Source organism: Carcharodon carcharias, chromosome 4 (assembly GCF_017639515.1).
Source record: "Carcharodon carcharias isolate sCarCar2 chromosome 4, sCarCar2.pri, whole genome shotgun sequence".
In the NCBI taxonomy this organism is placed as follows: Eukaryota; Metazoa; Chordata; class Chondrichthyes; order Lamniformes; family Lamnidae; genus Carcharodon; species Carcharodon carcharias.
Genome location: NC_054470.1, coordinates 568,621 through 585,156, shown reverse-complemented (window position 1 = coordinate 585,156; position 16,536 = coordinate 568,621). Strand labels below are relative to the sequence as shown.

Genomic DNA, 16,536 nt, shown 5'->3' with positions numbered 1-16,536 from the left:
CCCCTTGTAATGAAGGCCAGTATGCCATTTGCCTAATTGCTTGCTGTACCTGCAATGCTAACTTTCTGATTTCCTGTATGAGGACACCCAAGTCTCCCTGAACATTTACAAGTTTATGCTTTTTAAAAAAACATTCTGCTTTTCTATGACTAAAGTGAATGACCACACATTTCCCTACATTATACTTCATGTCATCCTGTTGCCCACTCACTTAACCTGTCTATATCTCTTTGCAACCTGTGTCCTCCTCACAGCTTGCATTCTCAAATAGTTTTGTATCATCAGTAAACATAGATACAATACTCTCTTTCTTTTCATCTAAGTCATCAATATTAGTTGTAAATTGCTGAGGCCCCAGTACTGATTCTTGCAGCACTCCACTAATCACAGCCTGCCAACTTAAACATGCTCCATTTATACTTCCTCTCTGTTAACCAACAGTCTATCCCTGCTAATATATCACTCTCAACTCCATGTGCCCTTGTGTATTAACCTTAATCCAGATTTACAACATCTACTAATTGCCCTTTATCTACCGAATAGTTCCCATCCTCAAAAAACTTATAAATTTGTCAAACTTGATTTCCCTTTTGTAGACCATGTCAACTTTGCCTGATTATACTATGATTTTCTAAGTGCATTTAAGACCTCTTTATAATAGATTCAATCTTCCATACAACCATCTTCTACTTGAAAGTTTCCCATGGTCTGTAAATTCATCAATTTATCTGGAAGCTTCCATTTTTATCTTGAATGAGAGTTTTATTAGCATAGTCATTTTCAAAATAACATCTTAAACTTAAGAATTACGAGTAAGAAATCCCTTTTGATTACAGCTAAGCAGATGCGAAGTGCACTAATAACAAATATCACCAAATTTTAAAAAAAATCACCAAGTTTAATATTAGATCCACTTAAAGATGCAAACAGATACAAAGAAAAATGGTGTGAGGAAATAAAATGATCTGATTCAATGAAACGTACATTATTTTTAATACAAAGACTTCAGATGCATACTATTAATTTCAATTAGCTACAAAATACTAAAGTACAAGAAGCTATCAAATTGTAAATTCTAAAAATAGTTTATTGGTATCATACAGCTGGTACAATTGCAAAATAAAACTGTTTATATTTACAAAGCAATGTAAACAGGAAAATATCAGAGAGCCAGCATGAATAAAGTAGAACATGATCCTCAAAAATGTCTTTTTAGTATGTTTTGAGCCATTTTCTCTTCTACATTCAATCTATCGCAGGGATACTCAAATGTACTATCAGTATGACATGCCTTTTAAGAAATTAAACTCAGCAGAAAACAATCTTGAAAATAAAGAAATCAACCCTAAAATGCAATGACCATGACAATGCATACAGTCAGTCTATAATGCAACATAAAAAGGTATACGATAAAGGGTAACACAATGACTTGTGTGGGTGAATTAAGTTATCCCGTCTATTTAGACTGCGCTGAATCACTGAACAATACTCTCTTTCAGCCTACAATAGAGCACTTTTCATGTATCCCAGCAGGCACATGCTTTGGTTGAAAAGTGTCTGCATACGCATCCAAGTTTCTTCCAGCAACACTGATACTTTAGACATTTCTTCTACTAGCACTGGCTCAACAGCAATAACCTTGAGATGAAGCTGCAGGGGATGGGGAGGATGGCAAAGAAAAGAGAACATGTTTACAGATTTGTAAAACTGGACAGACTTTTTGACCCAGTGCAATGAATGATACTTAAAAGTACCCAAGTACTTACTGTTTGAATTCAAAGAAATGACAATTATTAATTAAGAGTGGACTGTATTTTTATTCAATAATCACATAATAATTAAGGCAGTAAGTAGCTACAACATAAGAATGGAGGATCAGCTTTATAGCAAAATACCATTGTAACAATGAAGCAAACAAAAATGCTGTACTATCCACAGGAAGCAGCTAATGAGACAGCTCCCCACCCCTTCCCCCCAAAAATGTCTTAAATGTTTGTATTTGTAAAACATCAACATTGCCACTTATTTTAATACTAAACTAATAGGATGAGATGGTTTCCATCACAGAGTTTTAATGGAGGAAGATGGGAAAATTGTAAACGTCCTAGCTGTAATTTAACAAACTTCTCTTGATTCAGGAACTGTTCTTTCAGCTTGGATGGTTACACTATTTGAGAAAGATGAGCAAGGAAAACCAGGGAATTGTAAACTAGTTAGTCTAACACTGATGGTCAGAAATTAGCAGAGTCTATAATTAAGGATAGGATGACTAAACATCTTGAAATTTTTCTGCTGATAAGAGTCACCACATGGACTGTAGCTGTTCAAGAAGGCAGCTCACCACCACCTTCTCGACAGCAATTAGGGATGGGCAATAAATGCTGGCCTAGCAAGTATCCACACCCTGTGAATGAATTTTAAAAAAGACAGTCAGCATGGACTTCTAACGGGTGAGTTATATCTGACAAACCCAATTAATTTTTTTGAAAAGGTAGCCAAAGGAGTGGACAGATGTTATGTATATGAATTTCTAGAAAGCATTTAGTAAAGTCCAGCATGAGAGATTGTTAACTAAAGTTACAGAGCAACTGGCCACCCGCCCCACTGTGTCTGCACCAGCCCTCCGAAGGAACAATTTGCTTAGTGCCACTCGCTGCCTTCGCCCCCTAGCCCTGCATGTTCTTCCTTTTAAGATAATCTAATTCTTTCTCGAATGCATTGGTTGAACCTGTCCCCACCACACTCTCAGACAGCACGTTCCAATCCCAACCACTCACTATGAAAAAGTTTGGCCCCATGTCACCATTGCTTCTTTCGTTAAGTACTTTAAACCTGTGTCCTCTTGTTCACAATGCTTTCACCACTGGGAACAGTTTCCCCCTATCTATCCAGGTCCCTCATGATTTTCAATAACTCTATCAAACATCTTCTTAGCCATCTCTTCTTAACCTCAACAGTCTCAACAGTCCCAATTTCTCCAATTTATCTACATAACTGAAGCTCCTCAGCCCTGGAACCATTCTTGTGAATCTTTTCTGCACTCTCTCTAATGCATTCAAATCCTTCCGGTGCCCAGAGCTGATCGAATACTCCAGCTCAGGCCAAACCAGTACTCAATGCAAGTTTAACATAACTTCTTTGCTTTTATACTCCTATTAATAAAGTCTAGGATGCTGTCACCTTCAATGATTTATGCAATATACACCCAGGTCCCTCTTCTGCAACCTTTTTAGAATCCTTTATTGTATATAGTATTCCGTGTTCTTCCTACCAAAATTAATCCCTTCAAACTTCTCTGCATTACATTTCATCTGCCATTTGCCTACCCATTCCACCAACCTTTGCCCTTTTGAAGTTCTACACTACCTCCCTCACAGTTCACAATGCTTCCAAGTTTTGTATCTCCTGCAAACTTTGAAATTGTGCCCTGTATACCTAGGTCTAGGTTATTAATATACATCAAGAAGGGCAGGGTCCTAACACCAACCCCTAGGGGAACTCCACTATAAACCTTCCCCCAAGTTCAAAAAACATACAGTAACCAGTACTCTCTGCTTCCTGTCACTCAGCCAATTTTGTATCCATGTCGCTACTGTCCCTCTTATCCCATGAGCTATAACTTTGCTCACAACTCTTGTTGTGCAGCACTTTATCAAATGCCTTTTGGAAGTCCATGTATGTCACATCAACAGCATTACCCTCACCAAACCTGTTACCTCATCAAAAACTCAAGCAAGTTAGTTAAGCACAATTTGCCCTGAACAAATCCATGTGGGTTTTTCTTAATTAACCCACATTTACCCCAAGTGACTATTAATTTTGTCCTGATTATTGTTTTTAGAAGCTTCTCCACCACTGAAGTTAAACTGACTGGTCTGTAGTTGCTAGGCTTATCTTTACACCCTGCTTTGAACAAAGGGTAACATTTGCAACTCTCCAGTTCTCTGGCACCACCCAAATTGAAGGAAGAGTGGAAAATTATGGCCAATGCCTGCGCAATTTCCACTCTCACTTCCCTCAGTATATCGTTGGATGCATCTCATCTGCTTCTGGTGCCTTATCAGCTCTAAGTACTGATAGCCTATCTAATACCTCTTCAATTTTAAACCCTTCAAATGTCTGAATTACCTCTTCTCACACCATGACTGCGAGGCATCTTGTTCCTTGGTAAAGACAGATGGAAAATATTCATTTAATAACGTAGCTATGCCACCTTCCTCTACGCTCAGGAATAAAAGGTACAGTAGCAACATGGGTACAAAATTGGCTGAGTAACAGGAAACAGTGGGTAATGGTCAATGTTTTTCGGGCTGCAGGAAGGTTTGCAGTGGAGTTCCCCAGGGTCAGTATTAAGACTCTTGCTCTTCCTGATATATATTAATGATTTGGATCTTGTTGTGCAGGGAACAATTTCAAAGTTTGCGGATGATACAAAACTTGGAAGCATTGCAAACTGCGAGGACAGTACAAAACTTCAAAAAGACATAGATAAGTTGGTAGAGTGGGCAGGAAGGTGGCAGATGAAACTCAATATAAAGAAGTGCGAGGTGATCCATTTTAGTAGGAAGAACATGGAGAGGCAATATAAGATAAGGGGCACAATTCTTAAGGGTATGCCAGAGCAGAGAGACCTGGGTGTATATGTGCCTAGATCACTGAAGGTGGCAGGAGAGGTGGAAAGACCAGTTAATCAAGCATACAGTTTTTTGGGCTTTATTAATAAGGAAATCAAGTACAAGAGCAAGGAGGTTATGCTGAGCTTATATAAGACATTAGTTAGACCTCAGCTGGAGTATTGTGTACAGTTCTGGGTGCCATACTATAGGAAGATGTAATCACATTGGAGAGAGTGAGATGGGGTTTACAAGAATGGTTCCAGGAATGAGAAACTTGAGTTATGAAGATAGATTGCAGAGGCTGGGACTGTTTTCCTTGGAGAGGAGAAGGCTAAGAGGAGGTTTGATAGAGATGTTCAAAATCATGAAGGGGCTGGTTAGAGTAGATAGGGAGAAACTGTTCCCATTCATCAAGGGATCGAGAACAAGAGGGCACAGATTTAAGTGATTTGCAAAAGAAGCAAATGTGACATGAGAAAAAAAACTCACAGCGAGTGGTTCGAGTCTGGAAGTGCAGTGGAAGCAGGTTCAATTGAGGCATTCAAGAGGGCAATAGATGATTACATGAATAGAAACAATGTACAAGGGTACAGAAAAAAGCAGGAGAATGACACTAAGTCACGATGCTCATTTGGAAAGCCAGTGCAGACACAAAATGTTGAACGCCTTCCTTCTGTGCCATAACAATTCTGAGATTCTGTGTTGTGTAAATCCTTTTTTTGGTCCCTCCTTTTACCAACCCTTTGCTATTTAAATGGCTATAGAAGGCTTTGGGATTCCCTTTTATGTTAGCTACCAGTCACTCCTTATACTCTCTCTTTGTTTCTCTTATTTGTTTTTTCACTTCACCTCTGAAACTTCTACATTCAGCCTAGTTCTCAGTTATATTATCTATCTGACATCTGTCATAAGCACACTTTTTCTTCATCATCTTAATCTCTAACTCTTTCATCATCCAGGGAGCTCTGGATTTGTTTACCATATCTTTCCCCTTCGTGGGAATATACCTCGACTCCACCTGAACACTCTTCTTTAAAGGTAGCCCATTGTTTAGTTGCCATTTTGCCTGCCAGCCTTTGATTCCAATTTATCTTGCCCAGATCAATTCTTATCCCACTGAAGTTGGCTTTCCCCCAGTAATTGTTCTTACTCTGGATTGTTCTTTTCCTTTTCCATTGCCAACTTAAACTTTAATATATATTGATCACTGTCCCCTAAATGTTCTCCTACAGACACCTGATCCATTTGGCCCACCTCATTCCCAAGAACCAGGTCTAGCAGTCCCTCCTTTTTCATTGCGCTGGAAACATACGGATGTAGAAAATTTTCCTGATTGCACTCTAGAAATTTTTGCCCCTCTCTGCTCTTTACACTACAACTATCCTAGTCTATATTCAGATAAATAAAAACCCCATTATAACTACGCCATAATTCTTGCACCTCTGTATTTTGCTTGCAAATTTTCCTGCTCTATTTTTTATGTTATGTTCTTATGATTGCATTTTCTATAAAATATGACTCTTGTATAGAGGTGATGCATCTGAAACATAATCTCCTGTGTATTATCGCTGATCTAACTAGGCCCATGGATGAAAATATTTTCCATTACATCACATTCCAATGTTATTCAAATGATTTCAAGTTGACATCCAACTAGTAAATTGTATCCCCCATAGTGTGAATGATAACACAACATGAACAAATGAAAATGGAGAATCTTTGAACACTTGCAGAATAAAAGGTAATTAACTATTGGGATTGGTCATCTTCAAATGAAATGCATCCTACACAAAACAAAATTCCACCTATGTAACTGAACCTATTCCTTTAAAAAGCTGAGAACTTTCATGCTAGCTTTAACAATTAGAGATCTAATATGAAAAGCAGAGAACTTATTCTGGAGGAAAATGAACAGGATTTTATGTACAGTAGAAACTGTAAAACAGCTGCTGCAACGTCATCATGACCTTTCATTGTGCATTCTTAGCATGTGTCTTTCCAAAAAATTAATGGTTATATTTCTACAGTGTGGAGGATGCAAAATGAAATGAAGACTCCAATTACCTTTAGATACAATGCCAGGTAGGCCTGAGCCAACTCAAAATCTCGCTTGCTTTCAAGCATGTAGCTGATCATTTGCAGAAAGCTCAGCATCACTTCCAAAGAACCACCTCCTTCTGGTGCCAAGCCCCTCAGCTCAATGTCAATATTTGATGGTCCCATTCCTTTCAGTAGTTTAACTGCAAGGTCATCTGCAAGGAACCAGAAAAGATTTCCTTTGATGACATTCAAAAAAAATGGTTGTGATGTTGATTTGATCATCTTGAGGACCAATAACTTAGTATTCTTACATGGCATAGACCAGGCTTGTCCAACTGACAGCCCCACAGGACACATTGTGGCTGATGAAGCCCCCCTATGTGACCGAGGAGGGGGGGGCCAGAAGGCGCTACCTGCCCCATGGAGAGGAAGAGGGAGCAGGGCCGCGGTGGGTGTGTGAACGTAAATATATTCGTGTGAGCACGTGGCCCAGGGAGAGCACATGGGGGTGGGGGGGGGGGGGGGGGGGGGGGGGGGGGGGCAGGGATCGCCTGCACCATGCACACTCAAGTCTCTGTGAGGGGGAGAGAGGAACGTGAGCGAGAGAGAGGGGCGCGAGGGATGCACAAGCGAGAGAGAGCACGAGTATGAGTGTGAGTGAGCGTGAGAAAGAGAGAGAGCGCGTGAGCGAGAGTGAGAGCCCAAGCAAGCCCGAGCGAGAAAGAGAGAGAGCCCGAGCGAGAGAGAGAGAGAGCCCGAGCGGGAGAGAGAGAGAGCCCGAGCGAGAGAGAGAGAGAGCCCGAGTGAGAGAGAGAGAGAGCCCGAGCGAGAGAGAGAGAGAGCCCGAGCGAGAGAGAGAGAGCCCGAGCGAGAGAGAGAGCCCGAGCGAGAGAGAGCCCGAGCGAGAGAGAGAGAGAGCCCGAGCGAGAGAGAGAGAGAGCCCGAGCGAGAGAGAGAGAGAGCCCGAGCGAGAGAGAGAGAGAGAGCCCGAGCGAGAGAGAGCCCGAGCGAGAGAGAGAGAGAGCCCGAGCGAGAGAAAGAGAGAGAGCCCGAGTGAGAGAGAGCCCGAGCGAGAGAGAGAGCCCGAGCGAGAGAGAGCCCGAGCGAGAGAGAGCCCGAGCGAGAGAGAGCCCGAGCGAGAGAGAGCCCGAGCGAGAGAGAGAGACAGCCCGAGCGAGAGAGAGAGAGAGAGCCCGAGCGAGAGAGAGAGAGAGAGCCCGAGCGAGAGAGAGAGAGAGCCCGAGCGAGAGAGAGAGAGAGCCCGAGCGAGAGAGAGAGAGAGCCCGAGCGAGAGAGAGAGAGAGCCCGAGCGAGAGAGAGAGCCCGAGCGAGAGAGAGAGCCCGAGCAAGAGAGAGAGAGCACGAGCGAGAGAGAGAGAGAGCCCGAGCGAGAGAGAGCCCGAGCGAGAGAGAGAGAGAGCCCGAGCGAGAGAGAGAGAGAGAGAGAGCCCGAGCGAGAGAGAGAGAGAGAGCCCGAGCGAGAGAGAGAGAGAGCCCGAGCGAGAGAGAGAGAGAGCCCGAGCGAGAGAGAGAGCCCGAGCGAGAGAGAGAGAGAGCCTGAGCGAGAGAGAGAGCCCGAGCGAGAGAGAGAGAGAGAGCCCGAGCGAGAGAGAGAGCCCGAGCGAGAGAGAGAGCCCGAGCGAGAGAGAGAGAGAGCCCGAGCGAGAGAGAGAGAGAGCCCGAGCGAGAGAGCCCGAGCGAGAGAGAGAGAGAGCCCGAGCGAGAGAGAGAGAGAGCCCGAGCGAGAGAGAGCCCGAGCGAGAGAGAGCCCGAGCGAGAGAGAGAGAGAGCCCGAGCGAGAGAGAGAGAGAGCCCGAGCGAGAGAGAGAGAGAGCCCGAGCGAGAGAGAGAGAGAGCCCGAGCGAGAGAGAGAGAGAGCCCGAGCGAGAGAGAGAGAGAGAGCCCGAGCGAGAGAGAGAGAGAGCCCGAGCGAGAGAGAGAGAGAGCCCGAGCGAGAGAGAGCCCGAGCGAGAGAGAGAGAGAGCCCGAGCGAGAGAGAGCCCGAGCGAGAGAGAGAGAGAGAGCCCGAGCGAGAGAGAGCCCGAGCGAGAGAGAGAGAGAGAGCCCGAGCGAGAGAGAGAGCCCGAGCGAGAGACAGAGAGAGCCCGAGCGAGAAAGAGAGAGCCCGAGCGAGAGAGAGAGAGCACGAGAGAGAGAGAGAGCACGAGAGAGAGAGGGAGAGCACGAGCGAGAGAGGGAGAGCACGAGCGAGAGAGGGAGAGCACGAGCGAGAGAGGGAGAGCACGAGCGAGAGAGGGAGAGCACGAGCGAGAGAGGGAGAGCACGAGCGAGAGAGGGGGCATGAGCGAGAGAGAGAGCACGAGCCCGAACGAGAATGCGAAGAAGAGAGAGAGCCTGAGTGAGAGAGAGCGCGCAAGCGTGAGAGCAAGTGAATGAGTGCGTGTGTGTGGGAGAGAGTGAGAGTGCACAAGTATGTGTGAGTGCACGTGTGAGCGAGAGTGAGTAAGAGCATGGTTCTGAGTGAAAGTGGGAGAGTGAAAGAGTCAGTGAGTGCGAGTGCCTGCGCGAGTGAGTGAGAGAGAGAGTATGCATGCACCTGGCTCACTCCCAGTCTCAGGATTCTCGCCCACCAACAGTCCTATCAGATTGGAAGTCGGCGAATGTTACACCGCTTTTCAAGAAAGGAGGGAGAGAGCAGTAAACCACAGGCCAGTTAGCTTAACAAGAATTGTTGGGAAAATGCTGGAATTTGTTATTAAGGAAGTGTTAACAATGCATTTCGAAAAGCGTAGTATGATTAGAACATGTCAACATGGTTTTATTAAAAGGGAAATCCTGTTTGACAAAATTATTAGTTTTTTGAGGATCTAACCAGTAGGGTAGATGAAGGGGAACCAGTAGATGTAGTTTACCTGGATTTCCAAAAGGCATTTGATAAAGTTCCTCACAAAAGGTTAATTGGTAAGATAAGGCCTTGTGGGTTTGGGAGTAATATATTAGCATGAGGATTGGTTTATGGATGGAAAGCAGAGAGTAGGCATAAATAGGGCTTTTTCAAGTTGGCAGACAATGAATGCCACAAAGGTCAGTGCTGGGCCCTCAGCTATTTACAATTTATATTCATGACTTAGATGAAGAGGCAGAGAGTAATGTATCTAAGTTTGCTGATGATACCAATCTAGGTAGAAAACTGAACTGTGGGGAGGACACGAGAGGCTGTAAAGAGATAGGGTTCCTGGGATGAAGAACTGTAGCTATGAGGATAGATTGGAGAGATTTGGACTGTTTTCCTTGGAGAAAAGGTGGCTGAGAAGAGACTTGATAGAGATATTCAAGATCCTGAGAGTATGGATATGGTGCATAGTGAGAAGAGAGAACATCAAGAACTAGAGGGCACAGGTTCAAATTAATTGGCAAAAAGGAGTAAATGTGGTGAGGGGAAAATTTTTTTCACCCAGAAGGTGGTTGGAGTCTGGAACAAACTTCCTGAAAGGGTGTTAGAGGTAGGTTCTATCGAGGTATTCAAAAGGGAATTGGATTGCTACCTGAAAAAAGAGAGTGTGCAAGGTTATGGGGGTAAGGCAGGGGAATGGGACTAGGTGGAATGCTCTTTCAGAGAGTCAGCAGACTCGATGGGCCGAATTGCCTCCTCCTGTATTGTAAATATACTGTGATCCATACTAACACCCACTCTCACAGTGGGTGAGGGTGCGTGAGTAAACACCGAGACTGGGAGTGAGCCAGACACACACACACACACCCTCTTACAATCTAATCGTCACTTTTATTAATTACTTTTTTTTTAACATGTCAAATTATTGTTTTGACATTGTTTTACTTTTGCTCAGCAAGTTGTTTCTTTTCTTCATACTCAACTTTTTTTTTGAAATTCATGTTTAATGTTATGCCAAACCTTATCTTTCCCAAATTTGTTCATCGGTTCCTTGAGTAAGAAAAAAATGGAAATGTGGCCCCCCCGACCCAACCATGCAAAAAGATTGGACAAGTCTGGCATAGGCCAATCATAGCAGAAGTGCAGATTACTGGCGAGATTATTTTTAATCAATAAAATGGATTTCAAGCACACTCAGGTGAAGAAAAAATTGTGTACAAGTTACTTACAATTATTGGTGTTTACAGCACCCTCCAGCCGCATATACAATTCTGTTTTTTGTGCCAATATGCCCAGATTTACCACTTTCGACTAAGGATAGGATAAAAAGATTCAGTAGAAATGTACAAAATTTCAGCATCTATTACTAATTTCAGAACTTCCTTTGTACTGTACATCTATATTTTGCAATATTACAGAAATGAATTCAAATTTAAGTAATAACCTAATTTTTCTTTCAAGTCTTAGAAACAAGATTTAGAACACACATTTCCTGTTTTGAAACATGTCACAAAGGTCTTGATGCTTCTTAGTTTCTGAACCATGTACAGAATTATCATCTAGCTTACATTAATTTTTAACAATTCTCCATCATACTACATTAGATATATTCCATGACTATATTATTGTCATCAATTCAAATAAATTATATTTTTGATACAACTTGTGAAGAAAAATATCTTGTTTTCCTTTTATTATGATGCAGCTAGCTAAGATAGATTTACTGATGCCAGAACAAATTGGGTGCATACTTTTAAGCTAAGGAATTTAAGTGTCACTTAATAATTTTACCTCTGACAGCTCTCCTACATCTGCAACATTTTCAAATCAAAAAAACTTAAACAGATAAAACAGCATAAATGTCAAAAGCTTGCAAAAGGCTCAAACACGTTTATATGATATGGCGTCAATAATGTCAGTATCGCCATGGACATAAATCAGACATTATTGATTTCCCTCCTACCTGGTCCTCAGCAGTTTGTTGTTCCACAGCAGCAAAGTGAGGCACAAGGCCAGGAACAGTTGGAATGAAGAAGGGAACAGATTTGGGCACTTTAGGTGGTTCCTTGGGTTGATTTCTTTTCTGCAGATTAGTCAAACAAAACAGATTAATAATCAGAACACAAATTGTATAAAGTGCGATTTTAAAATGATCAAGAAGTTTTATTAAAATATATCAAACTAAAAATACCATCATATAACATTCTAACCAATTAAAATTATCCCCAAGTTCTTAAATAACTTATGAACAGTGAAAGCATGGCTTTATGATAAAGTTATTAGATAAACATTCAAAAATAAAGTCAACAATTATCTGAAATTTAGGTAGTAATCAACTTCCAACATTTAAAACAAAAATCAGCAAACAAGACCACATATTGTAAACCATCATTTGGAATATGGATAAAAAATAAGTTTTTGTGCACAGAAAGTAGAGTAATGACAACCATTTTGACGTTTTTAAAAAAGAATGTGTTAGTTTCATGTACCAATATAAATAGCATCACAAAAATGCTCATTCAAGAAAATTTAGATTACAAGAGCTTTTGGTACCTTGATAACATCAAGGTTGAGGAGATTTTTCCAGCGTGATTCTGGAAGCAGAGAGAGTGTTACCAACTGCTCTCCGAGCTGTTCAGATGAATCATATTCTATCATCTGGTCTTCTACTTCCTCTTCATCGTCTGAAGTCTCCAGCTCTAATATAAAACAAATGGTTTTTCACATTTTTTTAACTAACTTCTTAAAAGTAAAAAGAAAAGGCAACAGGGTGTAATGAACTTAACAGGAAACATTCAGGTTATAAGAAGTGTGCTTGTAATTAAAATTTGCATAAGCAATAAGTGTTCTGTTAGAGAGAACTCAAGAAAGCAAAATAATCTTGATATGTGGTTTTAATAATTTGAGTAGCACCATGTACATAATATTAAGCAGCCTAAAAAACTAAAAATTAAATACAACTTCTGGAAAGTTCAATTTTAAAATAAAAACCTTGTTGTTGGCACATTCCAGGAAGCATTACAATAGAAGGTTGATAATCAGCAGGCAGTGGCCGAAGGGAAATAATATTGTACAGCGTCTTGTTGGACCTAAACAAAAGGAGGAGAAAATGACTTATTATAATTTTCTGTTCATTCCATTAATCATAGCTGTTGGCATGGTCACCCGATCCAAACACTTATTTTACCTAATTCAAATTCCTCGACAGTGCATTGATTTATGACCCTTATGGTTCCTAATCACTTATGGTTATGTGCAGTTCTGCTTCGATAATAAAATAACTTTCATTTATATGGTGCCTTTCATATCTTCAGGGTGTCTCAAGTGCTTCACAGAAATGAATTGCTTTTGAAGCACAGACACTTGTTATGGACTTGATTTTCCAGACAGGTTTCTCATTAGAAACATCAAACTTTATTTACAGGCTGCAGCAACAGTTAACTGCTTCCATCAATCTCCACAAGTAGAAGAGCTCCCACTCTAAGGTTCCCCACGCTTAGAGCTGATTCATTCACGCTGTCAGGTGATATACAATACTAAGTTTTAAAGATACAGTCACTACATTCCTGAAAGCTACAATTACTACAAGCCTCCCCCTTTAAATTTTTTGTACAGTTTGTATTTACAAGAACATCTACCTTCATGACATTACAAACGGGTCATGGAATTATAAGTTCAGTGTCTGAGGTGGTCTCCTGATCCAGGTGGAACTTCATAGCTCCATGACTTTTGAATCTCTTACAGGATCCACATTATCTGGAACTGCAGCAACATCAGGTACCTCTTTAGGCACAGGCAGTTCAGTGTTATCTACTCCAACAGAGACATCTGCTATGTCTATCCTAGGTTGAACAATTTCAACAAAGACCACGAATTCACAACGGTTACAGGTGGAACATCATTTTGTTGGGGAATCTCCCTTCTTCTCAAATGATCCGCGTGTTTGTGGGTGGTCCACTTCTATGTGGTACAACAAGGATCTGGTCACAGAAACTATTATACCAGGTAACCAATTTGATCCACCAAAGTTTTGTACATTTACTGCTACATCAATAGTAAATTCTTGCTCACGACTATGCAAATCATGAGTCGCCTTTTGATTCCCTTGACTTTTCTCCATCTTCCCCTCCAAATTTGGAAATACCAGGCTCAATCTCGTTCGAAGGCGTCACTTCATAAGTAACTCTGAAGGTGTTGAACCTGTAGTTGTGTGGGGGATCGTTCTACAGTGAAACAGGAAATTTGAAGTTTAGTCTCCAATAATCCTGATAATTTTTTCATCCCAGCTTTAAAAGTCTGTATTGCTCACAGCTAATCCAGTAGATGACGGGTGATATGGCGCCATTTTTACGTGTTTGATGCCATTTAGGCTCACAAATCTTTGAAATTCAGTGCTAGTAAACGCAGCACCATTGTCCGAGACAATTACTTCTGGCAATCCATGTATAGAAAAGCTTTGGCGTAACCTTTCTATAGTCTTCCTGATGTTGGTGGCCTAACCTCATATACATTCTAACCATATGAAATGTGTATCAATTATTAGTAGGAACACGATGCCCAGAAAAGGACCGATGTAATCTATGTGCAGTCTCACCCAGGGCCTAACAAGCCATTCCCACAGGTGTAGTGGGGCTGCAGCAGATAACTTCTGTAATTGTTGGCATCATATACAGTGTTTAACCATCTTCTCGATATCACCGTCCATGCCTGGCCATCAAATGTAATTCCGCGTCTTCATCTTCATTCTTGAGATTCCAGGATGTGCGCTGTGCAACTCTGCTAAGAGTGATTCCCTTCCTTGTGAAGGAACAACTACTCATGAACTCCATAACAGGATACCATCTTGACTGCTCAATTTATTCCTTCAAGTGAAGGATGGCTTCAGTTAGTCAGGGGCTGATCCCTAGGACCACCTTACAACACTTGGGCCTGAATTCTATACCCGGGGTGCGCCCAAATCGACACGGCCAAAAGCGGATGTATAACCCACTCCTGGCCGCGTTCGCGCTGTGACCGCAATCTTAAACTGGGTGGCTAATTAAGGCCTGCCCAGCATGAAATGCGGCCGCCAGATAAATTTTCCTTGTGCAGGGATAGGGGCACGTTGGGCATCGGGTCCAATGGGGACACGGCGAGGTGCTCAATAAACTGAAGAAGCAGCTCCCTGAAGGCTGCAGGAGTTGCGGGGGAGGCTGATTCATAGATATTTACAGCACAGGAGGATATTTTGCCCATCGTGTCCATGCCAGTCAACAAAGATCTGACTACACTAAACCCATTTTCCAGTGCTTGGCCCTGTAGTCCTGGAGGCTATGGCAACACAAGTGAATATCTAAACACTTTTTAAACGTTATGAGTGTTTCTGACTCGACCACCCTTTCAGGCAGTGAGTTCCAGGCTCCCACCTTTCTCAACTCCCCCCTTAGCCTTCTATCTCTTATCTTAAACCTATGCCCCCTGGTTATTGATCCCTCTGCTAACGGAAAAAGTACCTTCCTATCTATGCCCCTATCCACCCTATCTATGCCCCTCATCATCTGATACATCTCTATCAGGTCTCCTTTGCTGCTTCTAGGAAAACAACCCCAGCCTATCCAATCTTTCCTCATAGCTCAGACCCTCCAGCCTAGGCAGCATTCTGGTAAATGTCCTCTGCACCGTCTCCAGTGCAATCATATCCTTCCTGTAATGTGGTGACCAGAACTGCATGCAGTACTCCAGTTGTGGCATAACCTCCCTGCTCTTGTTTTCTAAGCCTTGGCTAATAAAGGCAAGTATCCCATTTGCCTTCCTAAGCGCACTATCTACCTGCCCTGCTACCTTCAGAGATTCGTGAATATGCACACCAAGGTCCCTCTGATCTTCAGTACTTTCCAGGGTCCTACCATTCATAGTCATAGGGTCTCTGGACTCTGTTTCCTCCCTTTGTCTTTATGGGAAGATATTTGCCCTATACTCTCGCTATTTCCTCCTTGAATGCCTCCCACTGCTCTGACACGCTTTTATCTGCAAGTAGCTGCTCCCAGTTCACTTGGCCAAATCGTATCTCATCTTAGTGAAATTAGCCTTTCCCCAGTTTAGAACTTATATTCCCGGCCCAACCTTAACCTTTTCCATAACTATCCTAAATCTAACTGAGTTATGGTCACTATCTCCAAAATGCTCCCCTACTGATACGCCTTCCACCCGCCTAGGCTCATTTCCGAATATTAGGTCCGGAACTGCTCCCTCCCTTGTTGGGCTATGTACTGGCTAAAAAAGTTCTCCTGGATGCAACTTGAGAATTTTGCTCCCTTGCACACAAACTATCGCAATTAATATTTGGGTAATCAAAATCCCTTACAATTACTACCTTAATATTATTACACTTCTGTGAAATTTGATCATATATTTGATCTTCTATCTCGTCTTGTTTGGGGGCCTATTGTACACACCCAACAGCGTGTTTGCCCCTTTTATGTTTTTTTATTTCTACCCATATGGCCTCATTAGATGATCCTTCCAAGTTATCATTCCTCCTCACTGCTATAGTTGATTCCTTGATCAATATTGCAACCACCGCGCACCCCCCCCCCCACCCCCCAGCTCCTCTATCCCTCTATCTCGTCTGAATACTCTATAACCAGGAATGTTGAGCTGCCAATCCTGCCCTTTTAGCCAAGTCTAGATAGCTATGATATCGTACTCCCACCTGCCTATCTGTGCCCTCAGCTCATCCGTCTTATTCCTCAGGCCCCTTGCATTAAAATATATTCCATTTAGCCTTGCTAAACTCACTTCTTTTTTAATCTAGCCTATGTTTCCTCTGCCTTCCAGACTCACTTATCAATGTTTTAATTTCTATTTCCATCTCAGCTTCTTTCCCCTCTGAGCTACTTTTCAGGATCCTATCCCCCTGCCAATTTAGCTTATATCTGCCCAACAGCATTAGCAAACCTCCCCGTGAGGATGTTGGTCTCATTCCTGTTCAGGTGTAATTTGTCCAACTTGTACAGGTTCCACCTCCCCCAGAAATGGTCCCAATGC

At 42.4% G+C, this 16,536-nt stretch overlaps 1 protein-coding gene across 2 annotated transcripts in view; it reads right to left on the bottom strand.

Moving 5' to 3' along the window:
- Nucleotides 1–877: 877 nt before the first annotated feature.
- The window catches only part of wdr36 (WD repeat domain 36), a 124,803-nt gene continuing 109,144 nt past the window's right edge, over nt 878–16,536 (bottom strand). For both annotated transcript variants that reach the window (XM_041186807.1, XM_041186806.1), the window contains exons 18-23: nt 12,502–12,599; nt 12,064–12,209; nt 11,474–11,593; nt 10,740–10,821; nt 6,681–6,868; nt 878–1,650 (exon numbers count right to left, since the gene is read on the bottom strand). In XM_041186807.1, coding sequence (XP_041042741.1) covers nt 1,501–1,650; nt 6,681–6,868; nt 10,740–10,821; nt 11,474–11,593; nt 12,064–12,209; nt 12,502–12,599 — 784 coding nt within the window. In that variant the 3' untranslated portion in view covers nt 878–1,500. The remainder of the gene's footprint in view (nt 1,651–6,680; nt 6,869–10,739; nt 10,822–11,473; nt 11,594–12,063; nt 12,210–12,501; nt 12,600–16,536) is intronic.